This window comes from Podarcis raffonei, chromosome 7 (genome assembly GCF_027172205.1).
Source record: "Podarcis raffonei isolate rPodRaf1 chromosome 7, rPodRaf1.pri, whole genome shotgun sequence".
In the NCBI taxonomy this organism is placed as follows: domain Eukaryota; kingdom Metazoa; phylum Chordata; class Lepidosauria; order Squamata; family Lacertidae; genus Podarcis; species Podarcis raffonei.
The window spans coordinates 34,298,477-34,326,242 of record NC_070608.1 but is presented as its reverse complement, the minus strand read 5'-3'; the positions used below and the strand labels follow the sequence as shown (position 1 = coordinate 34,326,242).

The window sequence follows — 27,766 nt, the reverse complement described above, 5'->3', positions numbered from 1 at the left end:
CAGACACCCCACTACACCCCCATTTTACAAATTCCCAGTGCTGCCAATTGTTCATTCACTTCTCTTGAATGACCAGGATGTGAGGATAGGGAACTCCCTGCCACCCATATGCTGAATATATGAACTATCAAGTTTGCTCAGACTGTGTCACAGAATCTTACCAAGTAGCATGTTTATTCTCAATTACTATGTACTGAATGAGCTTTTATTTTCTAGATTACATGAAACAACCAGGAACAACAGCCTTCATCATTCATGCGTTGAGCGGGAGTTCCCTCAGAAATCACAGGACAGATGACCAGTGTTCTGGTAAGGATGCAGAGACATGAAAGTCAAACTGTTTTGAATGAAACTGGGTCAGTGTTAGCCACATACTTAATATAAAATTGAATGTTTTGTTTTTAAAATCTGACGCCTTCCCCAAAGGAAGCATATAATGTTGCCTTCCTTTCATGTTTCCCCACTTTTGTGGGTGGGATGCTGTGAAACAGGCAGCCATTAAGTAGAGCACTGTCTTGTATTCACACATTTCTCTTACACTGAGGTCTCAACATACTGACAATAAGGGAAACAGGTGTATCAAAGGTATGTTATCTTTTGCCAGTTCTTTGTAGAACTAAATAGAGGTTACCTTTCTTCCAAGCCCTGCTATCTTATATTAAATATATTATTTAGGTTTATCTGAATGTAAGATGGGAAAATCTAGTGTGTTCAATTATTTCTGTAGATTTCTGTAAAAAGCGTTTTACAGTATGATCTTATACATGTCTACTCAGAAGCAAGTCCCATTGAATTCACATAAATGTGCAAAGGACTGCAACCTTAACCAAGCAAATCACATAAAAAGTAAAATAAATCACAGGATTTTTCTTTCTTAATGCATCTTTTTTATGTGATGCATTCACAATTCAGATTAAATTGAACTTTTTAAATATTGTTGTACATTATGCATGTAGTTATATTATTAAAAATATGGAAAACGCTGACATTGTATGCTTCAACAAAGCTTACATAGTATGTATAATTGTGTATTATTTTAGCATGGCTGGAGATGATAACCTTTATAATTTTTATCCTAGCTTATGCTAATCTTATTTATAAATATTTCATTCTCTTTCAAAACTCTTTGCCTGTACATTAAGACAAAAGTCAAATAAAGGCAGTAAAATGAAAGGAGCCCATTTGAAGTCCAGAGATGTCGACAAAGAATTTGAAAGGTTTATGCAAATATTTTGCCTTCAGCTAAAATAATTCTAATGTAAAATGTTTAAAATATATTACAGGAATAAGAGTACTACCAAGAAAAGTCCACTTTCCATCTGAAAGTAAAAAATGGTAATATATAGAAAGCTCTTACTCTTACTATAAGACAAAATTAATCCAGCCTCAGTACACATAAAGTAGGGATCACAAGTAATAGACAAATAGCAGTGATTGGAATTAATGCCACAATGTATTTATTATTATTATTATTATTATTATTATTATTATTAATTTACTTACTATTAAAATGTCTTAGTCACTTTTTTGCCAAGGAAACTCAAAGCGATTTACAATATATAAACACACATACACACACTCACAACCAGCATAAAAGAAAACAAAGAAAAATCTAGAAGACAATTTATATAATTAAAAGCTACATAATGTTTTCGCCTGTTGCCTAAAAATATGTAATGAAGGTGCCAAGCCAGCCTCCCTGTGGAGAGCATACCACAAGCAGGCAACCACTACTGAAAAGGTCTGTTGTGTTGGCATCCTCTGGACTTCTCATGGAGGGGGACATGAAGAACCATTATCATATAGAGTTTTAAAATTCCTTACTATTTTATAAACCTGGAAGGTTTTGGAGGACAGAGTGATGTAAAACCTGTGGGTGTACTCACAAAGTAAGAGGTCGGGATCTAGGGAGAATTCCTCTTATGGGATACTCCTGTTGAAGGAAAAGGAGGCAGCTATTTCCATCAATCCCTCATTCCCCTACAGTTGTATTTGCATCCCAAAAAGATGTTCTGGAGGATTGGGGGGCCCACCAGAACAGCAAGGGAAGTGGCCCTGGGGGCTGGTGCAGTAATAAAACTCTGAGTACATTTTCAAAGCTAAGCAGGGTTCAGTATGGTTTCAAATTGGATGGGGGACACCACAGGTTGAGATTCCTGCATTGCAGAGGGTTGGACCTGGTGGCCCTTGACGTCCCTTCCAACTTTAGAGTATGATTCTATGAAAAGGGGAAAATCAGTGAAAATTGCCTCCCTTACTTCCTCCAGCACAAGACAAGCCTCCATTGAATCTGCCCCTTCAATAAATGGAACAAACAAGGGCAAATCTTGAATTGTTGACAGTAAATCCTATTGATATCAATGAGAGTTAAGCATTTACTTGTGCCAGACTGTATTCATAGATAACTTTGGAGAAAACAAAAATATTTTGATAAATATATTTTGGTCATTCCTTTTTTACAATAAGGCTAAAAGTTTATTTTACAATATTTCCAACCATCAATTTTCCTTCTCATCTTCAGTTTTATTCTGTGTATTGAGTCTCTGGCATAAAATGTATAATGGAAGAATAACTGAGATGAAGGGTAAACAAAATTCAACCAACCATTCAAGCTAAACCAAACAAGTTAAACCCAAACATAGAGTTACAGATGTTGTTATTAACAGTTACATATCCCCTGCAGGGCAAAGCTAACATTCTAAAAAGATGGAATTTATCTTGGTCAGACTACAAAATCAGTTACAATAAATCTGAAATCCATCTGTAATACATAGCCCCATTTTGGTTTTAATGCTAAACAATAGCTTGGTGTTACATGAATGAGCAGTATCAAGCCTCAGGCTTGTGTTCTCCTTCTTGCCTTTTTGTCTTTAGTAACCCTGATGAGGAGACCATAAACTGTGTTCCTATTTTAAATTAAGCAGAGTTTGTCATTATGAACTGGGGAAGAAGAATGTGGACAGTTTAAAATATGGTTTGTTGAAACAAGCTGGAATCAAATAATGGTTTATGATACTGACTTGCTAACACAAACTATAGTTTAAACCAAGGGTAGCCAAAGTAGCCCTCCAGTTGAAGTACAATTCCCACCATTAGCCATGCTATTTGTCGCTGATGGGAGCTGGAATTCAACACACCTGGAGAGCATCATATTGGCCACCTCTGGTTTAAACTAACCACAGTTCTTCCAGTTCAGACATCAGAGGGGACTTTAGTTACTTTAAAATAAAAGGCACGTGCTTCCAGTACACCAAAGGAAGTGAGAAAGTGCAAGAGCACCACTGCTCATTCACATAATGCTGAACTATGGTTTCAGGGTTATGTTCAAAACAGATTATAACCATGTAAACGGATGGAAAATAGTAGCAATATTTCCCCCACACACACTTGCTGGTAGGAAGCAGATTCTAGCTCAGGCTGTGATAACCCCACCCTCCTTTCATGGACTGTTGGTCTCCCATGAAAGTGAGTATTTTTGGAGAAGGGGGAGTTGGGGAGAAATTTCTTATATTTCTCAGGAGGGGTTTACCATCACTGACACTGGGCATAAAATGTATAATGGAAGGATAACTGAGATGAAGGGTAAACGATGTTCAACCAACCATTCAAGTTAAACCAAACAAGTTAAACCCAAACATACAGTTACAGATGTTGTTATTAACAATTATTAACAACCCATCACTGGGTTGCAGCAGGTTATAGCGGGTCTCTGTTTTAACTGGAAAACAAGCTTTGCCATGGCTTCAAAGAAGCAGAGACTGGAAAGTGTTGCTTCCTGAGAATGGTCCAATAGGATCAACACTCTAAAGCTTTTTAGTTGGGGTCTAGTTAGTGCTGAAACAACACCTAATATTGGTGTGCTTCCTGTTACTCCTTGTTGGACAGCTCCCCTTGTTATCTAAACTTCCAGATCACTGACTTGCTGGACAGCTCCCTACAAGGCAGGATTTTGAGCCACATGGCAGGGGTAGCAGGAAGGGGACATTCCCTTGCAAAGACTTTTGGATTCAGCATCTGGGTAAATCCAAAAAGACATACAGAAAAAGGAGACTTTCCTAGGGCACAGCAAAGCTTTACCAGATGGAGACCATGTAATATGTATGAAGTTTGCCACCAAATGTGGGTGGGGTTATATAAAAATTTAACTCTACTGGTCTGGGGCCTTCAGCTAAAGGAAGGCAGAGGTAAATATTTATATGGATCCACTCATGTTTGGCAGCAAATTTTATACCTGTTACATAGGAATATAGGCATATTTGATTTTTTAAGAAAATATTTATTTGTTTTGTGAAACAAAGAGAGCATCAACAAAATGATCAATATTGCAACCTAACACTGAGAAACTGCATGTTCCACTATTAAAGAAAGGATATAAACATTTTTTAAAATAGGGCAATGCCCACATTACTTAAGCCAACATAGCCTGTCAAGCACTGAAATACTAAACAATTGAAATATAATTTTCTTCCAAGTACTTCCCATATTTTGAACATTGCCTTAAGACATAGGTGGAGGACAATTAATAAACAATTACAATGATAGGTGTGTTTGCAACCCAAGGATAGTTCAAGCAATGGAAACATCAGAATATCTGGACTTCAAGTAACTGTGTTGGTCACTTTTTAAATTTATGTGAAACACCTGCATGCTGTCTGAAGTGCCAACATTCTCAAACCCTAGTCCAAGTGCTACAAAATCTCATAATGTACATCAAACAAACTCTCTCTTGCAAACAGCATGATCAAGATGCTTTGATAAGTACTGTCAAAGGCATTTACACACACACTAGTATCTTTACAGGAAAACTCCTCTTCTTCACAGGAGACAGTAGCTTCTCTGTACGCTGGCTCATGACACAATTTGTGATGGGGCTTTCTAAATCATACACACATTAAAGGAAAGAAAACAGAGGGTTTACTGTTCTTGTTTTGTTGCCTTTTCTCTGGTGGCTCTCAAGCTTTCTTTTGAACTGCCCCTCCATTGCATCCTATTGCGAGAGTCAGTAAAGTTTTAGCTCACCAACATATACTTGATGGGATAACAACATAGGGAAGTGTTCCATTGTAAGTATCGCAATAAAAATTTGAATCCAATGTTTTAGAAGCATGGCCAGGGCAATAGCAAACCTGTATTCTGTATACTAAATAGCTGCATATTTTTAAAATGCAAGGGTGCCAGAGTGGAGCTTCAGTGACCTCATGTAATCAGAATGCAGGAGATGCTATAATTTTGCTAACATGCACATTTATTTATTTTTAATTTTTATTATTTTCTTAGTTTACAAAAGTGTGTGCATGGTCTCTTTTTCAGGTTGTGTTTTCTACAGATCAATTACACTTGCATATACCAGAATGTAGACAGGCTCCATTCCTCTACAGCAATGGAGGCAGACAACATACATTTGGATGTACATGCATAGGGCCCTGTGCAAATGTAATGCATGGAAGGCAGGTGTGCCAACAGGTGTGATTAAGCCCTACAGGTAGGCTGTACCTAAATTGGTCATCTGTGCAAGGCTCCTGGTTTTTTGTGTGCATTTTTTGTGTGTGTGTTTTTTTACAAATGGATGTACAGCTATTATAAGCTGAATTCCTTATTTGTTGTGGCTTCTGCCATGAGAGGTACATCCAGTTTTAGACCAGCAAATTGCCAAATACCTCAACTCAGGAGTGCCAGCTTGGCCCCACGGCCATGGGTGCCAGGGGCCATGGGTGCCATGCAGTGTGCATGACCCTGGCCCCTTCATGGGAATTTTGTGGGTGGGCACCCAGAGCCCCAGGGGGTTGGCCCCTATGCCTCAACTAATTGATTGCACGATGTATATATGATGCTGTATACTAACCGGATTTGTATTTATATACTGTACAGCAATCCCTAATTATAGGTTCTGTGTGACTGTGTGCATGTGTGCATGCATTTACGAAAGCACACACATATACATTAGCATTTTAAATGATACTTATGTGGGGGTGAGTGGGAATGTGTGGGTAGGAGGCACGACCCGTGACTGGCTGTGAAACACAAAGAATAACAAACTTGGAGCCAGAATCTCAGCAGTCTAGCTCGTTTGGGACATTTTAAAGCCGCAGCCTCTCAACTGGGAGATCTCCAATTAGCCCCGAAACAAACTCCAAAAGCGCACAAGCTTGTGTGTGAAACAAGCAGTTCCTGGCACGCAACCGTTTCCCAAGGTTGTGCTTCCTTTGCTTTTCGCTGAGATTTGGCGCAGGCGAGGGAAAGGGGTCGGAGTCACATGGATACAAAGCTTTTGATTAATGTCCAGGCGCTGCTGCTGCTGCTGCTTGAAGTCTCCAAATCTCCCCACAGTCATACAAAGAGAGCCGAGAGCTGGTGAAATACTCGCACTTCCTTCAGGCTGGGTCCCTCTTCCTGACTGGGAAAGGACACTTGAGAGAGAGGGACAGAGAGGCGAGGGGTGGAGGGAGCGAAGCTGCTCCTCCACAGCTGGGATAGTGAGGGGAGCCCACAGAAGCGAGCTCCGGCCTCGCCATGGAACAGAGCGGGCTCTTTTGTTGTGGTCTTTTCTGAACCCCTGAGGGAATTTCCCCGCCTGTTTCCTCCCCTGTCCTGCCGGCCGCCTCGCCAAACACGAGAAGGAGCCGAGGGGAGGAAAGTTTCGAAGGCGCTTCTTTCGGGGGTGGCGGTGGAATAGGACACAATGACCGAAGAAAGCAAAGGGGAAGGGAAAGGAGAGAGCGGGAAAGACCCCGAGAAGCAGCTGCGCCTCCGGGTGTGCGTTTTGAATGAGCTGCTGAAGACGGAGCGCGACTATGTGGCCACCCTGGAGTTTCTGGTGTCGGTGAGTTGCCCGCCCCTCCCCCCTCGCGCTTCTTCGCCTTCGCGCGGGGCTCCTCGGGCGCCTCGTCCTGAACTTCTTGTGCACAAACAACCAGCCTGCTCCTCTCTCCCTCCCTTCCTCTCCCCATCTTTCCCCCTTGCCAAGTTTGCCAGTAGAGAGGAGGGGGAAGGGAATGGTTTTCCTAGAGGAACTCAAAAGCTTTGGGGACCAAGTAGAAGAAAAAAAGAGAGAAGATTTGAGGCGAATTCTGGGTGATCCAGGTCTCTTTGTAAAGCCATGTTGTGTTTTTCCTCCTCAGAGGAGAAAATGGGGGGTAGGGTGGTGTTTCTTGTGACATGTATTTTCCTCAGCTGATTTTAAGCATGTTGCTTTTGTGTTGAAGAGGTGATGGAGCTAACATTTCAAACAAACAAACTTCCTCTCTGGGCACAGGCATTGAAAAGTATTGAGTGCTGTTTGCCTCAGGTACATTTGGGGGGATATTAACTGTTGGAAGTTTAGAGTTTCATCTCCTAAGGCGCCACAGTCTCTGTATTTACAATAATCCTTGTAACACAGTATTCTGGCAGGGGGTAAAAGAGAGAGAGAGAGAGAGAGAGAGAGAGAGAGAGAGAGAGAGAGAGAGAGGGGCACACACAAGCAAAAGGGGGGGATGCTTGATCTATAGCAGCTGTTCAATATTAAAGCCACATGTAGCATTTGCCCCTTCTCTCCACCCCTTGACATCCTTCTATTCAAAATTTTATTTTGGTAATAAGTTGGTGACCCATGATTGAAATGACTATGAATTGCACAGCTGTAAAGGTAACACACCTTTTACACAGGACTGAATTCAGTATAAAAGAAGAAGCTTTTTGCATTTGGATGAAGCAGACTTCTGAAAGAAACAAGGAAGGTAGAACTTCCTGTGAAGGATCATAAACGCAAACATCTCTATATTACCTCCTGGCTTAATTTACACATTTATTGGCAGCATCACTTAAGAAGCTTTTGGGATAAACAAATCTCAAGTTGTCTGCTTAGTTTTGTGGAGTGCCTGTCATAATACCCCTCACATTTCTCTTTCTCTTCTCCCCCTTCTCATCCTGAGGGGGAAATCTTTCAAACAGCAAACTTCCTGCTTAGGTTTCTGAGATCTGTGAACTTTATCAAGCAAGAGAAAACCCTCAGCTTGGCTTTTGGCAAGAAGACCAACAGTAGAGAGTAACATACTATACTGTGTTTTGTCATTCAGCTTCTGTTTTACACAAAATATAGTTGTTAAAGTATTTTTTGCTCCTTATCTGATGCACCTGGAATTTGCTTTAAAAACTGTCAACAAGTTGAAAACTCCTGAGATCTTGTTTTGTCTGTATTTTTAGTACAATGTTGGTCATTCCTGAAAAATAAAGCTGTTGACACAAATATTACGTCTTAGTTCAGGCTGCGGAGGGTGATGGTGGTGGATTTTTTGGGTTGAATAAAATTTAAGTTTCATTTAACACCTGTGAAGATTGGGATGTGTGCAGGCTAGCTGGAGTTTCAAGCTAAGGCTCTGGTAAAAAATGGAAGTGTGCAGTGTCTATATATTCCAGTGAGATTTGTGTGCATGTAAGGTTGTCCTGCCAACCTAGCTGTTCGAAAGCATGTCAAAGTGCAAGTAGATAAATAGGCACCGCTCCGGCAGGAAGGTAAACGGCGTTTCTGTGTGCTGCTCTGGTTTGCCAGAAAAGGCTTAGTCATGCGGGCCACGTGACCCGGAAGCTGTACGCCGGCTCCCTCGGCCAATAAAGCGAGATGAGCGGCGCAACCCCAGAGTCGGTCACAACTGGACCTAATGGTCCTTTACTCCTTTACCTTTTTAAGCTTGTCCGGGATAGTGTCCCAATGTGTGTGAACTACGCATTGTTTACCTACTGCCCTCTTATGAGGAGGGGCAATAACTCAATCATAGAACACAGGCCTTGCATTCAGAAGGCCCTGGGCACTGGCGGAGGAAGGGGGGTGCGGGGGGCGCGGCCCCGGGATGCTTAGCCCCCCCCCCGGGTGCACAACATGTGCACTGCTCTGGGGGCTAGAGCAGCTATTTCCACCTCTGACCCCAGCTTCAAGGCCTGGCATCGATTTAAATAAATAAGCAAAAGACAATAGGTAGCAGGTGACCTGAATGCCCTCAGGTGATACCCTAGAGAGTTGCTGCCAATCAGAGTAGACAATACTGGGTCAGATGGTCAAGTACTGTGACCTAGTGAACTGGACCTTGGAATTAACTTCTCTTATTAGTTAGATAATGTGGAAACTTGCAAAGAAACAGAACTCTGTTGCAGGGAATCCCTGAAGTACTTTTTAGGTGGGGAAACTCGATGTACTAATATTACATGAAAAATTAAATTCAATTTTCCTGAAAATACAGTTTATGAATATTACACAAATGTGAAAGAATGGCGGTGCTGATGTCCTAGACATTCTTATGCATAGGACCTCTGCAACAGTGGGGTTTTTGGATTGTTGCCTTGGTCTCTTATTTTCTTGTTGATCTCATTGTGAGACTACAGCTGCCATGCTGTGCACATTTACATGAAAGTAAGTCCCACTAAGCACTATGGGATTTAGTAATGAGTAAACATGCATAGGAATAGGATTATAATTCATTTTCCTTTGGGTGCTAGTAGCTGCCAACTATTGCTAGGAGGGCACAAGGTACATAGGTTGAGCAAAACCATATGTATACAGTAATGCATTAATACAGACATAAGAAGAACACTGCTAGATCAGACCAAATGTCCATCTAGTCCTGCATAGTGTTCCCACAGTGACCAACTAGACCTTATGGGAAGCTGCAAGCAGGAGATGAGTACAGTAGTAGCACTCTCCCACTTGTGATACCAGGTAACAAATGTTCAGAAGCATGCTGCCTTTGGTACTGGATCCATCTTGACTAGAAGCTACTGATAGTCTTATCTGTTAATTTGTATAATCACCTTTAAAACCATCCATGTTGATAGTCACCACCAGAGCTGGTGGTGGTGAATTCCAGAGCTGAATGTGCACTATGGAAGTCTCCCACTGTTTAGCTTCACTGGATAACCCTGGCTCCCAGTGTTATTAGAAGGGAAGAAAAGGTCTCTCTCTCCACTTTCTTCACAGCATGCATCGTTTTATACACCGCAAATATGTTTATGCAAAAAAGAGATGCAAACACGGTTGCCTTTCTTCAGAGGAAGTCACTCCATCCCTTTGATCATTTTAGTTGCCCTTTTCTGCACATTTTCCATCTCTGCAAGCACATTTTTGAGGTTTGGTGGCCATAACTGTACACAATTCCAAGTATGGTCACACAGTAGATTTGTATAAGTGTATAATAAATACTACATTAGGTAAAAAAAAAAATTGTGCAAAAATTGAGATTTCTGTTGAAGTGGTGAGTGAACTCTGGGGAAGCCTTGGAGAAATTATTTGATATGCTGTTCTTTTTGATGTTTGAAATTAATCTTCAGGCTATTGCTGATTTCTCTGTGGTTCAACAACATCAAAGGAACTTGGGTTTCCTAAAAGTTTGTTCAGTACAACAGATGATGCACTTCCCATTACAAGAGGCTGAAAGACTTTTTATTCTTTGGGCCTATCTTCGAAATCTTTACACCAGCCAGGAAATATTTTACATGGTCCAGACAGTGACAATGACATTTCAGCTCATTTAGGGGACAAAACTAAAAACCACAGGAAGTCTGTTAAACAACCCAAAGGTAATCCAGTAGCCAAGCAGGATCCATGCAAAGGATCAGTGATCACACTCACACGAACATATAATTTGCTCTGATGTCATAAAAAAATATAATTATGTATGAAAGATGGAGAATCAAGGAAAGGTCAGAGGCAGGGAAGGAACAGAAAAGCCTAAACAGCAATCTGACTTGGACACTCTGCATAAAAGAAGGAAGATCAGAACCTCTTTCTCTCTCTCTCTATGTTTGCACCACCTATTTATTTCCCCCGAATAAGAGATCCATCCCTACTTGCCCCCAAAGGTTTTGCTACTTCTTTTGTGACCACATCTGCAAAGAGAAGTAGAATTATATACATAAGGAATGATTCCAGTTTAGGATGCTCACTCATAAGAAGATCCACTGAACTAGAGCTTTCCCAGCCCTCTGATTTGTCCTGCTGCTATATAGCAGCCCTTTGTTGAGTCCAGTGTTATTATCTCAGAAGATATATCAGGGGCCTGCTGGTTTTGAAACAGTGGCTCTGGTAGCTGCTGATCAAAGATAGTTCTGTACACCCCTAGTTCTTTGATGGTCATATACATTTCCATGTTAAACCTAGCTTCTTATCAAAGGAACTGTTTTCATAGAGCCCCAAGGTCTTCCTTTGGTACTATATTTTCCTGCCTTGATGGATCCCATCTACTTTCATCATGGAGCCTTTCCAGCCTCTCTAATTCCCCAGTTTTCATTCCTGTTCTCTTGCCTCAGAATGAAATTCCAACTTCAATCTTGGCTCTGACAATGGAATTTGGACAAATTATGTGGGGGGTTGCCTGGTTCAGCCACCACTATATACTGATTCTCCAGATTGCAACTGAACTTTTGCCATTGACTTCAACGTAGGTCAAGTTTTCCAGAGCATCTTGTGCTGCAATACTAAGGCAGAGACAGTGACTCTTGAATTAATATACCGGAGGTAATTAAGGCTCTTCAAAGCAAAGACTTGCTTAGATTGAAAAGCTGAAAGCATGATAACATCAACACACACCCAGTCCCGAGACACAGTAAACAGGAAATAAAAATAAAGTAAACATTGAAGTCTTAGCTCTAAAAGTTAAAAATGCTCATCCAGGATTTAGAGCTATATCTGTAACATATATCTAAAGTTTAGATGATAAGATTTCACATTAACTGGCAGCAGTTCTAGAGGAATAGCTGCCTGTCTCAGAAAAACATTCCTGTGTTGCTTTAAAGACCTTGTTGTTGTCTATCTATCTGAATATTTGTCTGTCTAGTACAACCTAGCTCTCTTCTCATTCTTCTTGACCTAGGAAAAGCCCTGCCACAGGTCTGTTTTGGGAGCCCTGACAGGGAGCTGTATAAACACTTCTTAATAAACGAGCTGTTAACAATGCTTATGTGGAGATTTAAAACAAGGGACCAGCATCTTATAAATTTATTCTTATATAAATCTCATAATTTTTAGGATTGTTATTTTTATTGTTAACTGGACAAACTTATTTTTCTTATTCACATTTTTATCTTTGAATTCAATTATTAATCTATATTATTCTTGAGTCAAAATCATGTAACCTACAAAATAGAAGATATAACACTGTAGTCAGTTGCTGTCCCAATAGTTCAACCATGGATCATTTGTTGAAATGAACCTAGTGGCAAAAAACTTATACTATAAAGAGGTGATCCAGTCAACATAGTATACCCGGACTTACAAGAAAGCTTTCAACAAAGTTGCTCACCAAAGACTCCTGAGTAAGGAGCAGTCAAGGAATAAGAGAAGTCCTCTTGTGGATCACAAATTGGTTAAGTTTCATGAGCAAAGAACAGTTCTCTGAATGTAGAGAAGTAGAAAGTGAAGCCCCGCCCCCCAAATCGATACTGTGACCTGTGATTTTTAACTTGTTCATAAATGAGCTAGAGTTAGGAGTGAGCAGTGAGGTAGCTAAGTTTACTGATGGTAGTAAATTGTTCAGGGTTGTTAAAAAACAAAGAGATTGCAAAGAGCTCCAAAAGGACCTAGCTAAACTGAGTAAATGAGCTGTAAAATGGCAAATGCAATTTAATGAAAACAAGTGTAAAGTGAAATGTTAATTTCACATACACACTGATGGGGTCTGAATTGGCAGTGACAGACCAGGAATGATACTTTGGGTTGTAGTAGGTAAAAGGTAAAGGTACCCTGCCCGTACGGGCCAGTCTTGACAGACTCTGGGGTTGTGCGCCCATCTCACTTAAGAGGCCAGGGGCCAGCGCTGTCCGGAGACACTTCCGGGTCACGTGGCCAGCGTGACAAAGCTGCATCTGGCGAGCCAGCGCAGCACACGGAAACGCCGTTTACCTTCCCGCCAGTAAGCGGTCCCTATTTATCTACTTGCACCTGGGGGTGCTTTCAAACTGCTAGGTTGGCAGGCGCTGGGACCGAGCAACGGGAGCGCACCCCGCCACGGGGATTCGAACCGCCGACCTTTCGATCAGCAAGCCCTAGGCGCTGAGGCTTTTACCCACAGCGCCACCCGCGTCATTGGGTTGTAGTAGGTAGCTCAATGAAGATTTTGTTCCAGTGCATGGTGGCCGTGAAAAAGGCAAATTCCATGCTAGGGATCATTAGGAAAGGAATTGAAAATAAGTCTTCCAGTATCATAATTCTGTTATACCATAATTCTGTGGAGTACTGTGTGCAGTTCTGGTCACCTCACCTCAACCAAAATTATCAAGGGGATGCAGTGAATCCCTTATGAAGAAAGGTTGCAATGTTTGGGGATTTTGGCTTAGAGAAAAGGTGACTAAGAGATGACATGATATAAGTGTATAAAATTATGCATGGAATGGAGACAGTGAATAGTCCCCCGCCTCTCATAACACTAGAGCTTACAGACATCCAATGAAGCCAAATGCTGGAAGATTAAAGGTAAAGGGACCCCTGACCATTAGGTCCAGTCATGACCAACTCTGGGGTTGCGACACACATCTCGCTTTATCGGCCGAGGGAGCCGGCGTACAGCTTTCGGGTCATGTGGACCACATGACTAAGCCGCTTCTGGCGAACCAGAGCTGCACACGGAAACGCCGTTTACCTTCCCACCAGAATGGTACCTATTTATCTACTTGCACTTTGACGTGCTTTTGAACTGCTAGGTTGGCAGGAGTAGGGACCAAGCAACGGGAGCTCACCCCGTCGCGGGGATTCGAACCGCTGACCTTCTGATCGGCAAGTCCTAGGCTCTGTGGTTTAACCCACAGCGCCACCCACTGGAAGATTAAGGACAGATAAAAGGAAGCATTTCTTCATGCAGTGCTGGAACTCTCAGGAGGCAGGGAGGGCCACCAGCAAAAATGGCTTTCAAAGAGGATTAGGAGAGGCTCTGCTCTGTCTCCACAGTTGGAGGCATCAATGCTCCTGGGTGCTACTTGCTGGAAACTGCAGGAGGAGAGAGTGCTCTTGTGCTGAAATCCTGTTTGCTGGTTTCTCACATTGTTAGGCATTGTGAGAACAGGATGTTGGGCTGGATGAGCTGCTGATCCAGCAGACTGTGCCTATGCTCTTAATTCAGGTTTGTCTTGATTTGTGATGGTGTTTTCTTCTGGCTGCTAGCCTGCCTTGCGTGTGAGTTTTTCCTTCTTCCCAGGCAAACCTACCTTTGTGCATTGAATCAGGAGGCACAGGAAACTACAACCCCCTTGCAGGAAATAGTGTTCCTTTGAAAGCTTAGAAGTGCCCAGGCCATTTAAGGATGAAGACTGTTTCTAGCAAGCACCCGCTCCTGGTGGTTCTGCTGACACTACGGTGGGAGGCCTTCCATCAAGTCCTGAATGTTGTCACTGCTAGGTGAATGGGGAGGGAGGGCAGCGAGGTCCAAGGTGCTTATACAAAAAGAGAAACAGGAGAAAGAAGATATTCTGACTCTGTATGATGAGGTCCAAGCTTCAGAGCTCGCCTCAGAAAAACACACACATTGTTTTCATTTAAAAACAAAGTCTTGCTTGCTGAGCCCAGTTCCGAGTCAAGCTATAGGGAATTTGCTCATCACTAGATTCAAGAGAGGGACACGGGTGGCGCTGTGGGTTAAACCACAGAGCCTAGGACTTGCCGATCAGAAGGTCGGCGGTTCGAATCCCCGCGATGGGGTGCGCTCCCGTTGCTTGGTCCCTGCTCCTGCCAACCTAGCAGTTCGAAAGCACGTCAAAGTGCAAGTAGATAAACAGGTACCGCTCCAGCGGGAAGGTAAACGGCGTTTCCGTGCACTGCTCTGGTTCTCCAGAAGCAGCTTAGTCATGCTGGCCACATGACTGTACGCCGGCTCCCTCAGCCAGTAAAGCGAGATGAGCGCCGCAACCCCAGAGTTGGCCATGACTGGACCTAATGGTCAGGGGTCCCTTTACCTTTACCTAGATTCAAGAGAAAGGGATCTCAGAAACCTCTGCTGTTTTGTTCTTCTGATGTATTATACAAATTTAGGCAGGGAATCAGAGATGTGTTGTTCAGGGACCCTCATCTACAGATCATAGCATCCAGCAGCAGGTTGCAGGCACAGCATTACACATAGAAGGATCTGCATGTTGACCGGTGAAACATGTTATCTGTGCTGGGTTGGGGAGCTTGAGAAGGTATGGTAAGTTCAGAGCAGGAGGGTAATCCACAATATTGGAGGAACACTTTGGCACTATTTTTAACACAAAAATGGGCGACCGAATTAAAGAAATGCAATGTGTTTCTTGACCTCTCAAGTTTCCCCCCAGTCTATGTCAACACAAGGTAACCAGGGATCTAAATTTAGATTTCTTGCATGTTAGTTATCTTAACTGTGTTCCATATCTCACTTCCAAATGGCTTGTATTTTATTCATTGAAAAAGTATTAATCAAATATATAGTACGGTAATTTGTGACTTTATAATGGCTAAGAAAGCTGCACAGTGTGTTGTGGAATTTTTTTAATGGGAAGGGGAAAGACTTCAGCTGGCTGTGCTTTTTGATAAGGTTATGCGATTTCCTTTTCCTCTGCTCTCTAACACACCACTTGTATGGCTGATGCATCATATAAAGTCAAAAGGAAGCTGAGACACAATTACCATAGAAAGTCAAAATCACTTCCATTCACTTCCAGTTTCTGCTGTTTTTGTCTACTCTGTTACAAAGTGAGGAAAACAGTGAATGGTTACTTAGTGACTAAGAATTAAATATCAATAGCACCACCTGCATTCTTTATAAGGTAGAATACTTATTTTTGATGTGCATGCAAGAAAACAAAAGAAAATTGAATGCATTTTATTTGCAGGAAATTATTTTCAGACTTTTGTAGTTCATCCAATAGCTGTCAAACATTTAAAAAATCCAGACACCCAAGAAGAGTAGTAAATGAAGTATTTTGTTGTAATAATTAAACATTTTAACACATCAAATCTACATATTTCACAATGTCAATTCATTTATTTAATTTAAGCACAAGTTCAAAGTCAAATTTATGCAGTTTGATTTTTTCACTAGCAATTCAGCAAAAAATAAGTGATGAATTGAGTGAGAATATGAAAGTTGTAACTAGTGCAACATATGTTTAGAACTTGTTAGAATTTGTATTATTCAATGTAGAAAATGCAGGATGTGGTGATTAGTTTTTCAATTTATTAGAATTTGCAAATAGAAAAAGAAAGGGAAAAAGCAAACTAGGAGTTTGAATGAAAAATTATGAGACATGCATGAACCATGTTAAAACTTCCCAAAGAGAAGATTGCAACTGCTTTGATCCTTCTGTGGTTGGGCTTGCTGATCGGAAGATCGTTGATTCAAATCTGCCTGACAGGGTGAGCTCTAGTTGCTCTGTCCCAGCTTTTGCCAACCTAGCAGTTTGAAAGCATACCTGTGCAAGTAGATAAGTAGGTTCCACTGTGACAGGAAGATAAATGGCATTTCCATGTGCTCTGGCTTCCGTCATGGTGTTCTCTTGTGCCAGAAACAGTTTAGTTATGCTGGTCACATGACCTGGAAAGCTGTGGACCGGTTCCCTTGGCCTGAAGCAAGATGAGCACCACACCTCATAGTCACCTTTGCCTGGACTTAACTGTCCAGGAGTCCTTACTTCTTTTTTACTTCTATCTGCTGCTGCATTACTGTGAGTTAAGCCATGGTTTGACTTAGCGTTGCATCCAAAGTTGCTCCAGACAAACCATGCGTTGTAGCCAAGGTTTGTTGTGTGGCATACCACTTGTGCTTTGTGTCAGGGAGATAAACCATGAGCCTGGGTTCAGATGTAATGCTAAGCCAAACCATGGCTTAGCTCAAGGTGTCATGAAGTCCTGTGGTAATGTCATGAAGAGAATGGTTGGATCCTGAGGAGGAATGGATCTCAGAAAGTTGGAGCTGGTTGACCCGGGGGGGGGGGTCCAGTATCTGTAGCTTTTAAAGCTCTAGGGCATCAATCTTCTTCAGTCTGTAGCACCCAGGTTTCCAGTTCTGTTTTATAATTGGCTGGGGTGGAAAGAATACTCCCACATAATAACTTGCTACTAGTGAACTGATCAAGCTACATACAGATTCTTTGTCAGAGGCAAGACCTAAAACTTTAACAGATGGTAAATACTGTCTGGCATCTACTTTCCATGAGATGCCAGGATTGAAACTGAAATTGAGGTGCCAGAGTCTTGATTATTTAATGAAACTCCTATGCAGTCCTATACCTCCGGGTATAAGGCGGTATATAAATTCAATAAAATAAAGGCCAGAGACTGTTTTTTGTGCCAAGTACTAACAACATAAGAGAGGCTTGTGGCTTTTTCTTTTTGTGTGTGTATTATTTTAAAGAATAAACTGCAGATTGAAACTGCAGATGTGATCAGGTTGATTTGAAAACAAGGGAAGGGATTTTTCCTGTTATTTTTGTTCTAATGTTTACAGTTTGTACTCTAAACAACTATGGCTATTTTCTTCAGATGGATGAATAAAGAAAAAGCAATTTTCCATTTATTTTTATTTACTGCCATGCTGGCAATTTATCTTGAAACCATTTCAACAGCACACAAATGGATGTTTCTTGGGTGTTTTCAGGAAAACTAAATTATTGATCTTCCATTTTAAAATAATGGCTATTAATATAAATAGGTGCACTGTGTGAAACCCAAACACTTTCTATGTATTGTTTTCTAAATTCAGAAGTATTCTACCACTACCGCTGCAGAGAACAGAAAGGTTTCCAAAGCATCCTGGAGTGACCACCAGACACAGCAACTGCTAATGCAAATAAATAGTCAGACACTTAATGAAATGATTGGTTGCACTAAAAAAAATAAAAGAATTTTTTTGATAAATTAGCGTGTCATGAGTCCAGTTAAATATGATGGGTGGAGGAACAAATGGACTTATAGTACACTTACACCACAGGGCATTTGAAGCCCAGACGAGGGAATGATTACAGTGCAAAACCCGGGCTTAACACACACCTTGTTCACTATCTTCAAACAGAAATCAAACATTGCTCTGTCTCTCTCTCCAGCTTGTTGTTATGCCTATAGTTCACATTAATGCAACTCTGTGCCCTCAAGTCTGGCTTTGTCTGTTGATGGAGCCCCCCACCCATTTGCTGTCTCACACCCAGCCCCTTAATCCTCCTCACCTCACCAGGAAGCTAGTTTGGCTATTCCAGGAATTAGAGTGCTTAGCTGTTAAGGTTTGCTGGATGCAAGGATTAGAGGGGTATGGCATATGACTAAACACCCTGCCTCCCCCCCAACTCATAACAGTATATCCCATTCCCCCTTCCATGCTTAAAACATCCCTATTTCAATAGTTCTTTGTGTATGCTTAGCAACATTTTTATTCTTTAAAAGGGTTTTTGTTTGACTCCCCCCCCCCCGAAAAACCAACCCTTTCAGTTTCCTTTTCCTTTTCCTATTTTGTTAACCTTCAGTGATTCCTTGTTCTATGGAACCTAGTTTGTGCGATTTCTTAGCCTTTATCAGCCTACTATGTTACATTCCTTTCCATTCCAAAGCTATGAAGTTACATATGTAATAATTGTACGTATGAAAAATGGTTGCCCGTTGCTTTTACCTTTGAGCAACTTATGGTTTGTTGACACACTAGAAAAGATATTGTAATTTGCAATATGATCATGAATCACTTAACAAGAGGCTTGCTTTTGTAGCTTTATAATATTGCTTCTGAAAGCAAGCCTTTGTCAGAACGATGTAAGTCAAAGCTTATATTTGCCAAAGACAGATTATGTCCATGGAACTGACAATAATAGTTAAAAATAAAGATACTGGATGTATTTTCTTCATAAAGTTCTGGGATCTTATGCACACAGATGTGGTAGAGTTTAAACCATGCTATTCTGATCAATGGATTTGCTTCTTTCTGTGAAGTAGAATTCTAATTGCTGGCATCAGTAGTAGAATTCCTGTTATATGAATTGGGGACTAGAACAGTGAAGCTGACTGATGAATAAATACTACAGCAGCTGTTGATCCTGCCAATAACAAGTTACAAAAGAGAAGTTTGAGCTGCTGGGATTTCCCTTTCTGAGCTGAAACATTTTATAAACTCACAGAACAGTATGGAAGATTTGAGTTACAAGTGTAACTTGAATAAAATAATATGACCACAGAGTAATATTAGTGTTGTTGGAACAAAGACCAACATAGTAGCTAACTGTCAAGTTCTATAAGTAAAGGAGAGCTTGTTCCATAGTAATGCGGAAAACAGGTGCTTAAACACTGGGAGAGTGGACATGTAACTGATCATTTTGAAGATGTTGAATGCCTTTCTAGATCCTAGAACAGTTACTTGGTCTGTCCGTTGAGTAAAGGAAGCAGCAAAAGACTTTAATGGTATCTTGGGAGGTAGGGAGGGCGGTGGTGGAAAGAGGTGGGTGGATTGGTCATGCAATTTCATTCACAAATGCAAGGATGGCAGTCAGCCCAGACGCCTCAAAGAAGTCCCTGTACAACAGTTTTCAACCTAAATTCATGCTGTTGATTAGATGCAAAATCTTCTTTTCATTTGTAGCAGCCAATTTGCTTCAGTGAGCAGAGGGCCATAACATAAAATATCAGAAATTCATCCAACTCTTGACAGAAAATACTTTGTTTCTTGAATTATAATTCCCATGTAGATTATACATTTCTCTATGGTTTGTTCTTTGAATTAGATGGGATAACACAGTGCACTCTTAATAAGGATGAAACTTTTCTTTCCAGCTAATTGATAGGATTTTTGAATGGGGTAAAGGGGAGTTATCTAGAGTGAGTATTGGGAGTGACCCATATAGTATTCAGAGTGAGTCAGCTTTCAATTACTGGGATTTGCAATGTTATCAGGTATGTACTTGTGAGTTTGTTATGCATAGTTTTCCTAATTAGACTCTCACATCCCCTTGGCTTCCTCTGTCCATATTTTATGACTGAGGTTTTTTTAATGCAGGCAATTAAACAATTTTTCTTTTAAACTACAACTATTGAAGCTGTCTATCTGGATTATAGTATCTCCACTAAACCTGGTTAAAATTAGTGGAATTTTCTTTGGAAATCCTGTGATTCTTCATGCTGATTATGAGACTGAGCTTTTAAAAAAAATATATATACTATTTAAAATGAATGACATGCCAGTGCAAGTAGATAAATAGGTACCACTGTGGCGGGAAGGTAAACGGTGTTTCTATGTGCTCTGGTTTCCGTCACGGTGTCCCATTGCTCCATAAGCACTTCATGGGCTTCCATGAAGAAAAAAGGTGTAATGGCAGACAAGCATGCACAACATGTGATTACTACTGAGCTGCAATAATGGGGATTAAGTGCACTATTCAAGCAATTGTCCTGGAAATCCCTTCTCCTTCTTTACTTCCTTCACCACACTTTCCAAGGGTTAAAGCAGTAATGCCTGGCTGGGCAGCATGGCGTTGCTTACCTGGCTTTGCAATGGTGCAAGTTACTGCCAGTTACCAAGAGGAGCAAAGCTGTGGGAAGCTGGATGTGGGTTCAGCAGCAAAACCAATCTTCTGGCTCGCCCTCCCCCTCTCAGGAACTAGCAGTGACTTGCCGCACTGAGAAGCCAGGTACTGTAAATATTGCCGCCCTGCATGTGCCACTACTGGGTTAAATGTGTTGTTCAAACATATGTCATGGGAATTCCACATCCCCCTGTTAGCACCTTTCATTGGGCTGGTGGCAATGGGTAAATATACTGCTCATTTAACACCGCCTGAGATATAAGAACTCTCTCTGATAAGAGCTATAGCAGTTAAGAATGACAAACAAAACAAAGGCTTCTCCCATTAGGAGAAATCAGATCAGCAACATTTTTCAAAGTTGCTCTTTTAAAAGCTGCAGTCTAATTGGCTTTCCCTTGCTTGCTCTCCCAATAACCAACTCCTTCCCCTCTTTAAAAAAAAAAACATTTTAAAAGATTTTCCTGCAAGCATTCTTCAGAAGTTTTGTTTAATGTGAGATGTTTCAATGCTGCAAAATGTTTGAGAACCACTGGTGTATACAATAAGAGTGTACTTGTAAGCAATAACATAATCATTGTGATCTTTCAAATTCTACTGATAGGATTTCCGGGGAAGCAAAAGCAACATTCCCCAGTGCTAGCAAGGATAACCACCACTGTCTATGTAGAGAAACCCATGAGTAGCTGGCTGCGCCGTTGTGGCAATTTGCATGTATACACACTAAGAGATTCCATGCACTACTTGCAAGTAGTAGTGTTTGGACAGCTGCTAGAGGCTGGCTTAGAGACACTGGCCTCCTTTCCTGACAGACAACTGGACAGAGAAGAAAAGAACAGCTCTTGTCCAAGTCTAACAAGCACCATAGAGCTCCCTTGTTCCCAATAATAGCACCCCCTTTGAGAATTGATTTACCAGTGAAAGGGGAACTTGTGCCTCTACTTTAGTGTAATGTAGGAAGCAGAGCACACTGCTCTTTAAAATCTTTAGCACAGCAACGCGGAGGCTACCTTTTGGCAGTGTTTTTAGCAATGCTGGGAAGCTAAGTCAAGGCACAAGTTAAAGTAGCTCAAACCTCAGTCCTAAGCAGCTACAAAATGTAAGAAAGTGAATGAGTCAAAACAAAATAGAAAATATGATGCACACTCACATAAATCTGTATACAGTATAAAAGGTTAATTATTACACAAGTTACCAGGTTAGACACTCATTGGCTGTTTTCAGATGTTAAAACCAATGAACTATATGAACAAGTTTTCGGGACCTTTGGAGAAATGTCTGCTGCTTCTATCCTTTGCCAAAGTTTCCCACAAGTCAGAAGAGGACAGAAACAGCAGTTTTTTCTACTGTTTCTGCCCTTCTCCAAAGTTTCTTGTAAGACCTCACCTCGCCTCTGTATTTGCTATAGGTTTCAAGAAAGAGGCAAAGCTGTTCCTGACTTTTATTTAATAACAGCTTTCCTTCTCCAAAGTTCTCTATTTGCTTCAGCACTCTAGCAAATCCTGAATGATGAAGTGAGAGCTGGGGTCTTGGAAGAAGCTTTGGAGAAGGACAGAAACAGCTGGCCATTTCTCCAACTGTCCTCTTCCAAAACTTTCTGCAAGTGAGAGAAGGCCCCACCTCTCCTTCACACCCTCTAATAGGCACAGAGGGCTGGAGGGAGAGGCAGGGTTCTGCCTCACTTCAGCTGAAGCTTGAATAAGAAACAGTGAGAAATGCTACCTGTCTTTTTCTTATCTGCTGTATTGGAGAAAGGCTGTTACAGTGAGGCAGTGAGGTTTCTTGCCAGTAGATAAGGGACTCTCATTCCTGGTAAGCGGGTGAGTGACAAATAATGTTGATGCCTGCCAATGGCTGTATCTAGTCCACCAAGGCTCTTTTGTGGCCTCTCCATCTCTTCTTATCTGCTGTGTGGCAAATTCAAGCTACTCAAACAGGTTAATAACATTTCTACATCTTTGAGGTCAAATAGGACTAGGCTGGAGTTTCGCTGCCTATCAGTGATTTACATGGTCCGAACAGTCTAAAGGAAAATATGAAAACTATTAGTTACTAATAATTAAATTAAAAAGTAAAAGTAATAATAATAATAGTAATAATACGATTTTATTTATATCCTGCCCTCCCCAGCCAAAGCCGGGCTCGGAGTGGCTAACAACAATAACAATAGCACAGTTTACATAAAATCATAGTCAATTAATTAAATACATTCTAAAATCAATTCAGTCTAAAATCAGAATCAAAATAATGGCAACCATTGGGCTAGAGTTCTATGAGGATTACAGAAGGAGGGGGTCAGACTGTGCCTTGGCCAAAGGCCTGGTGGAACAGCTCTGTCTTGCAGGCCCTGCAGAAATATGTCAAGTCCCGCAGGGCCCTAGTCTCTTGTGACAGAGAGTTCCACCAGATCGGGGCCACAGCTGAAAAAGCCCTGGCTCTGGTTGAGGCCAGCCTAACCTCCCTGTGGCCCGGGATCTCCAAGATGTTTTTATTTGAAGACCGTAATGTCCTCCGTGGGACATACCAGGAGTGGCTAGGTCAGGGCAATAGAGGTAAGGAGCCAACTGCTTAGCTTGGCAGAGATGAAAAAATGCTGCCTTTGTTATAGCTGCAATCTGCGCCTCCATAGAAGGTGTTGAAGATTACACCCAAACTCTTAACGGATGGTGCTGGCACTAATTGCGCCCCCGCAAGAGATGGGAGTTGCCCTCCCAGTCCCATATGAAAAGCCATAAACCAACCACTTTATTTCTGTGTCACTTGAATGCTTTGTTATCACAGCTCAAGGTACTGATTCAAATGCCGATAGGGAATTAAAACAAAGATGGGGTGGGGAAGCCTTGATACAAATTTTGCAAGAAACAAAGATTATCAAGTTAGTAGGGTAGCAACATTTAAAGGAAAGCTGCTTGCTGCTGCTGAAGATTCAGCTAAAAAGAGATGAGAAATACAGGCTAATGTTCAGAAATTGTTTATGTAGGCATACAAGCTATTCTGTCAGCCATAAGCCTTTCATTTCCATTGATAACTGAACCCCATTCATGCATGCAAACAAATACAAATGTTAATTGGGTGCCCCCTCCCTCCCAAACCTTGGCACGAAAGAGGTCTGTCTGTACATCTGAGAGTGCACAAACCTCTAGATTGGGCACAAGTCTTATTAAATTTAAGACTGATACTTGATATTCAAAAAGACTTGCTGAATAATTGTTCCAAATTTGGTTAAACATTTCATGGTTGTACAAGAATTTTAATCAGTTTGCCAGAGTATGAAGATAATTGGTGAGAGAAAAAGAAAAAGTGCTGAATCATTCAGACTAAAGTGCAGTATTTCCATCCTAGCTAAGCATATTGGCCATGATATAGTTACTCACTAGAGGTATGCAGAACAATTTGTACACAAGACTCAATGAAGCTTTCATCATTTTTTTGCTAATTGGAATCTCTCTCTTTCCCTTCCTCTCAACTGGCATTGCACTGCCACTTCTACTATACAAAATTAAATAACCATGCTGAATTTGCAAAACTAACCATGCACTTTTAAAGATTCATTGCCTAGAAATGAGTTCCACTGAAATGAATGGGTTCCATGTATATACCGTATATAGGACTGGGATCTAAAATATGTGGGATCTAAAATATGACATGATGGGAGAGCTGTTTACAACACACCAGAGAAGGCACAAGGAGAAATATTTTCTTATTCACACATGAAGAAGAGCCATTACTGAGTGACTGTTAAAGGACTAGAATGCATCTCTAACAATCAAAAGTTCATCTCAATCATAAAGCAAGTATTAAATAATAGTTATTGAGATTTTATTAATTACCAAATTTGTTATTGAAAAATATTTTTTGTACTTAAGGCAATTTAGTTTAAGGATAACAAACAGCACAAACCTATACTTGTCTACTCAAAAGGCCGATTGAGATCTGTGGGGCTTAGTATCAGGTACGTGGGTGTAGATGCCAGGGACTGGGCAGAGGAGGAATGGTGGAGACCACCTCCCTATCCTGACCCTCCCAGGAAGCAGGAAGAGGAAGACAGTATAGAGTTACAACAGTGGTTTGTGGGAGATCACAGCTCAGAGGCGGATGAAGGGAAAAGGGGAAATAATGGGAGAGGAGGGGCAGGCAGAACCAGAGCAGCTGGCTGCCATGGTGCCATTAGAAAGCATTCCAGACCCTTAATCTCTCAGAACCCAGCATGGCTTAAATTAGGAGAGCAAAGTGCTTAAAGACAGAGGGCACTTAGCAGCACTGGTGCTAAGTGACGAATAAGGAAGTGGGAGAGACAGGCTGGGGGTAGAGATTCACTTTGGACAACACCATTATCCAAGAGGCTGGGTTCTAGAGTAAGGTTACCAAAAAATTTACAATGAATCCGGAGACGCTTTTCAACTTCCTACTAAATGGATGGATTTTGTCAGAGGACTGATTTGTAAATCCGGGAACTGTCCCCGGGGAAACGGGGATCTCTGATAACCTTATTCTATTGCCTCTCTCTGTAAAGATAGAAATAAAAAGGACAGTAAGAAACTTTTCCTTGCCTTTATACTTTCCTGGGCAGCCAGCTGGGAGCTGACAACAGCATCCTGACAGTAGGATTGCAAGCAAAGTTTCTAGAGAGAGAAATAAAATGTGATAAAATGTATGCAAAATATTTCAGTAGAAAATTTAATTTTGTGCTCACAATATACAGTAGTTCAAAGAGAAGAAACACCTCCGAGCAAATCTTTTCTTTGCCATGGGACTGGAATGGTCACCATCCTCTCTCATGGCATCAATACAGAGCATGATGACTATGATTTATCAATGACTCTTGACATTCCATTTATTGCAGGGATTTTTTTCTGCGCTACATGCATTACAATAATTTTAAAACCATATGTACTAAAAACATGCTTTGGCATGGACTTGTACATGGAAAAGCCATTATATTTGAACCAGGTATCAGTTATTTCTTACAGTAATTCAGAGCTATGTATTATATTGCAAGTGCCCATACAGCACAATTGAAATCCCTGAACACTTTTTGTTTGGCTACCAGCTTGCATCTAAATAGATGCGAAATACTTATTTTTACAGATGGCTTAAGATGGGATATATATTAAAACTTAGCTTGATATTAATTAAGTCAATGGCATGTGCATTATGCAGCTTCACATTCTGTTAAAAGAATTAACCTACTGTTTCGGCATTGATCAAACTTTGTTCATTGCCTTGTCATTCTTTTCTGTAAGAGCGGATCAGCCAAATCAATGTCTCCTGGCTGTGATGTCATATGAGTCAAATGAAATATTGTGTGTCATTTTTGTGGTGCTATAGACATTTTGAAGTGATTGTGAGAGTGTACGTACTCACATTGAAAGTGGCTATCCATGTGACTTCCCTGGGACCTGAGACCCCAAAAAGCCCCTACCAGCCAAGAGTAGAAAATAGTAGACTTGATGGACAAATAATCTGACTTCCTAAAAAGCAGTTTCCCATATTTCTTTGGGTCCGTCTCCACCTAAATGTGCTTACTGTTCTGTTCAAAACAGTTTTGGTATAAGCACCAAATACTACATCACTTGGGGTCCTAAACCTTATCTGCAACATTTCTGTTTAGTCTGTAATACTCATCAGCACCAGACTAGATGTTATGAAAGAAACATACCCATTTCTTCCTCATAATGCTAATATAGGGCACTTGGAGGGGGAAATCATTTTCCCTCAGCCTGCTGATTCTCCTTTGCAAATGTTTCTCATCCGAGCAGATTTGAATGTTTTTCCCTAGCCAGTTTCCAAAACCAGAAGTGAGTCCACATGAAACAGGTTAGGGATGCCTGGGGTGGATTCACCTTCCCACACTCCTTCATGAGAGCCAGTGTGGTGTAGTGGTTAAGAGCGGTAGTCTCGTAATCTGGGGAACCGGGTTCATGTCTCCGCTCCTCCACATACAGCTGCTGGGTGACCTTGGCCCAGTCACACTTCTTTGAAGTCTCTCAGCCCCACTCACCTCACAGAGTGTTTGTTGTGGGGGAGGAAGGGAAAGGAGAATATTAGCCGCTTTGAGACTCCTTAAAGGGAGTGAAAGGCGGGATATCAAATCCAAACCCTTCTTCTTCTTCATGATGACCAATCCTCCTCTGTATGTGGCTGTGTTCCTACCCACAAATATGGGGTTGCAACAACATGTTTTCCAAGGTAACATCTAGCTTGACCCTTAAAAGGGCATTAGAAATTTCTGCGGCCAACATCTGTGTATCTCAGTGAAAACAGCTGTTGTGAGTGGGAATAGCAGACTAAGTTAATGTTGACAATTCTGATTGGACATAAATGTGGCAGAAAGTTACTCTGACCAATATCTGGCCATTAGCACCTGTGTATTAAAATGGCATCAGCGCAGTAATACCAAAAAACTATCAGAATGTTTCAGGCATATATTGTTCTCTCTAAAAAATATCTTTTGAGGGAAGAGACTGCACTTTACCCTGCAGCCACTTGTTGTCTCTTTTAAGTAACAGTCTTCACTGAAACACACATGCAGTTTCATACTGCTAATGTACTCTTCATCCAAGAAGCTGTTCTAATGCTATTGTACTCCTATGGAGATAAATTTTGGCCTTGTTTCTGCATCTCCACCTGAGATTTCTTTATTCCATTTATCTGCTAAGATTGTGTATCTCACAGTAATCAGATAGAAGCTCAGTTCTCAGAAGCAGCGCATCGTCAGTCCAGGGGTTTGCGACCATTTAAATCTGTTTCATAGGAACAAAAAGCGTGTTGAGGTCTCCACCCTCCTTTGTTCTCAGGGTGAACTCCTTTTCCCCCCCTACAGCCAGGAAATTATGTTTGCTTCCTTTTTGTCTGTTCCTTAAGAATAACAGGGAAAGAAATGTGTCTTTAAGGTTTGCAGTTAACAGCTGGCAAATGTGTTTGGGGTAAGATATTTTTCTTTATATGGTTGGACAAGTCTTGCTGTGCCTCAGAAAGAAATTGGTCTTCCCACTTCCGTGACCTCACAATACCTATCAGAAAGAGCAGGAGCAATACGTGGACACATTCTGTGCTCCCAGACAAAAAACAAAACAAAACTGTGAGCAAATTCAGTTACTTACACTGCATACAACTACACAGCTGACAGTGTGGTGATTATGGAGGTGGAGAGTGAGCTGTCTTGGGCTCTCGGAGGGTCATGAATGAAATATTGTGCCACTGAGTGAGATAAACCAGAGTTTTGTTGTATAACTAACTAGGAGTATACATTTGTGGAATTTCCCCACCTCTTCAAGCCAGACCAGTGTTAGGAATCAAACCTCAA

At 41.3% G+C, this 27,766-nt stretch overlaps 1 protein-coding gene across 3 annotated transcripts in view; it reads left to right on the top strand.

Moving 5' to 3' along the window:
• Positions 1 to 279: 279 nt before the first annotated feature.
• Positions 280 to 27,766, top strand: part of PREX2 (phosphatidylinositol-3,4,5-trisphosphate dependent Rac exchange factor 2) — a 111,799-nt gene continuing 84,312 nt past the window's right edge. Inside the window, exon 1 of one of the 3 annotated variants that reach the window (XM_053395938.1) lies at positions 280 to 309. In XM_053395938.1, the coding sequence (XP_053251913.1) occupies positions 295 to 309 (15 nt within the window). In that variant the 5' untranslated portion in view covers positions 280 to 294. Of the gene's footprint in view, positions 310 to 6,267; positions 6,821 to 27,766 lie in introns of those variants that run through there. The other 2 variants (XM_053395936.1, XM_053395937.1) reach the window with 2 other exon arrangements.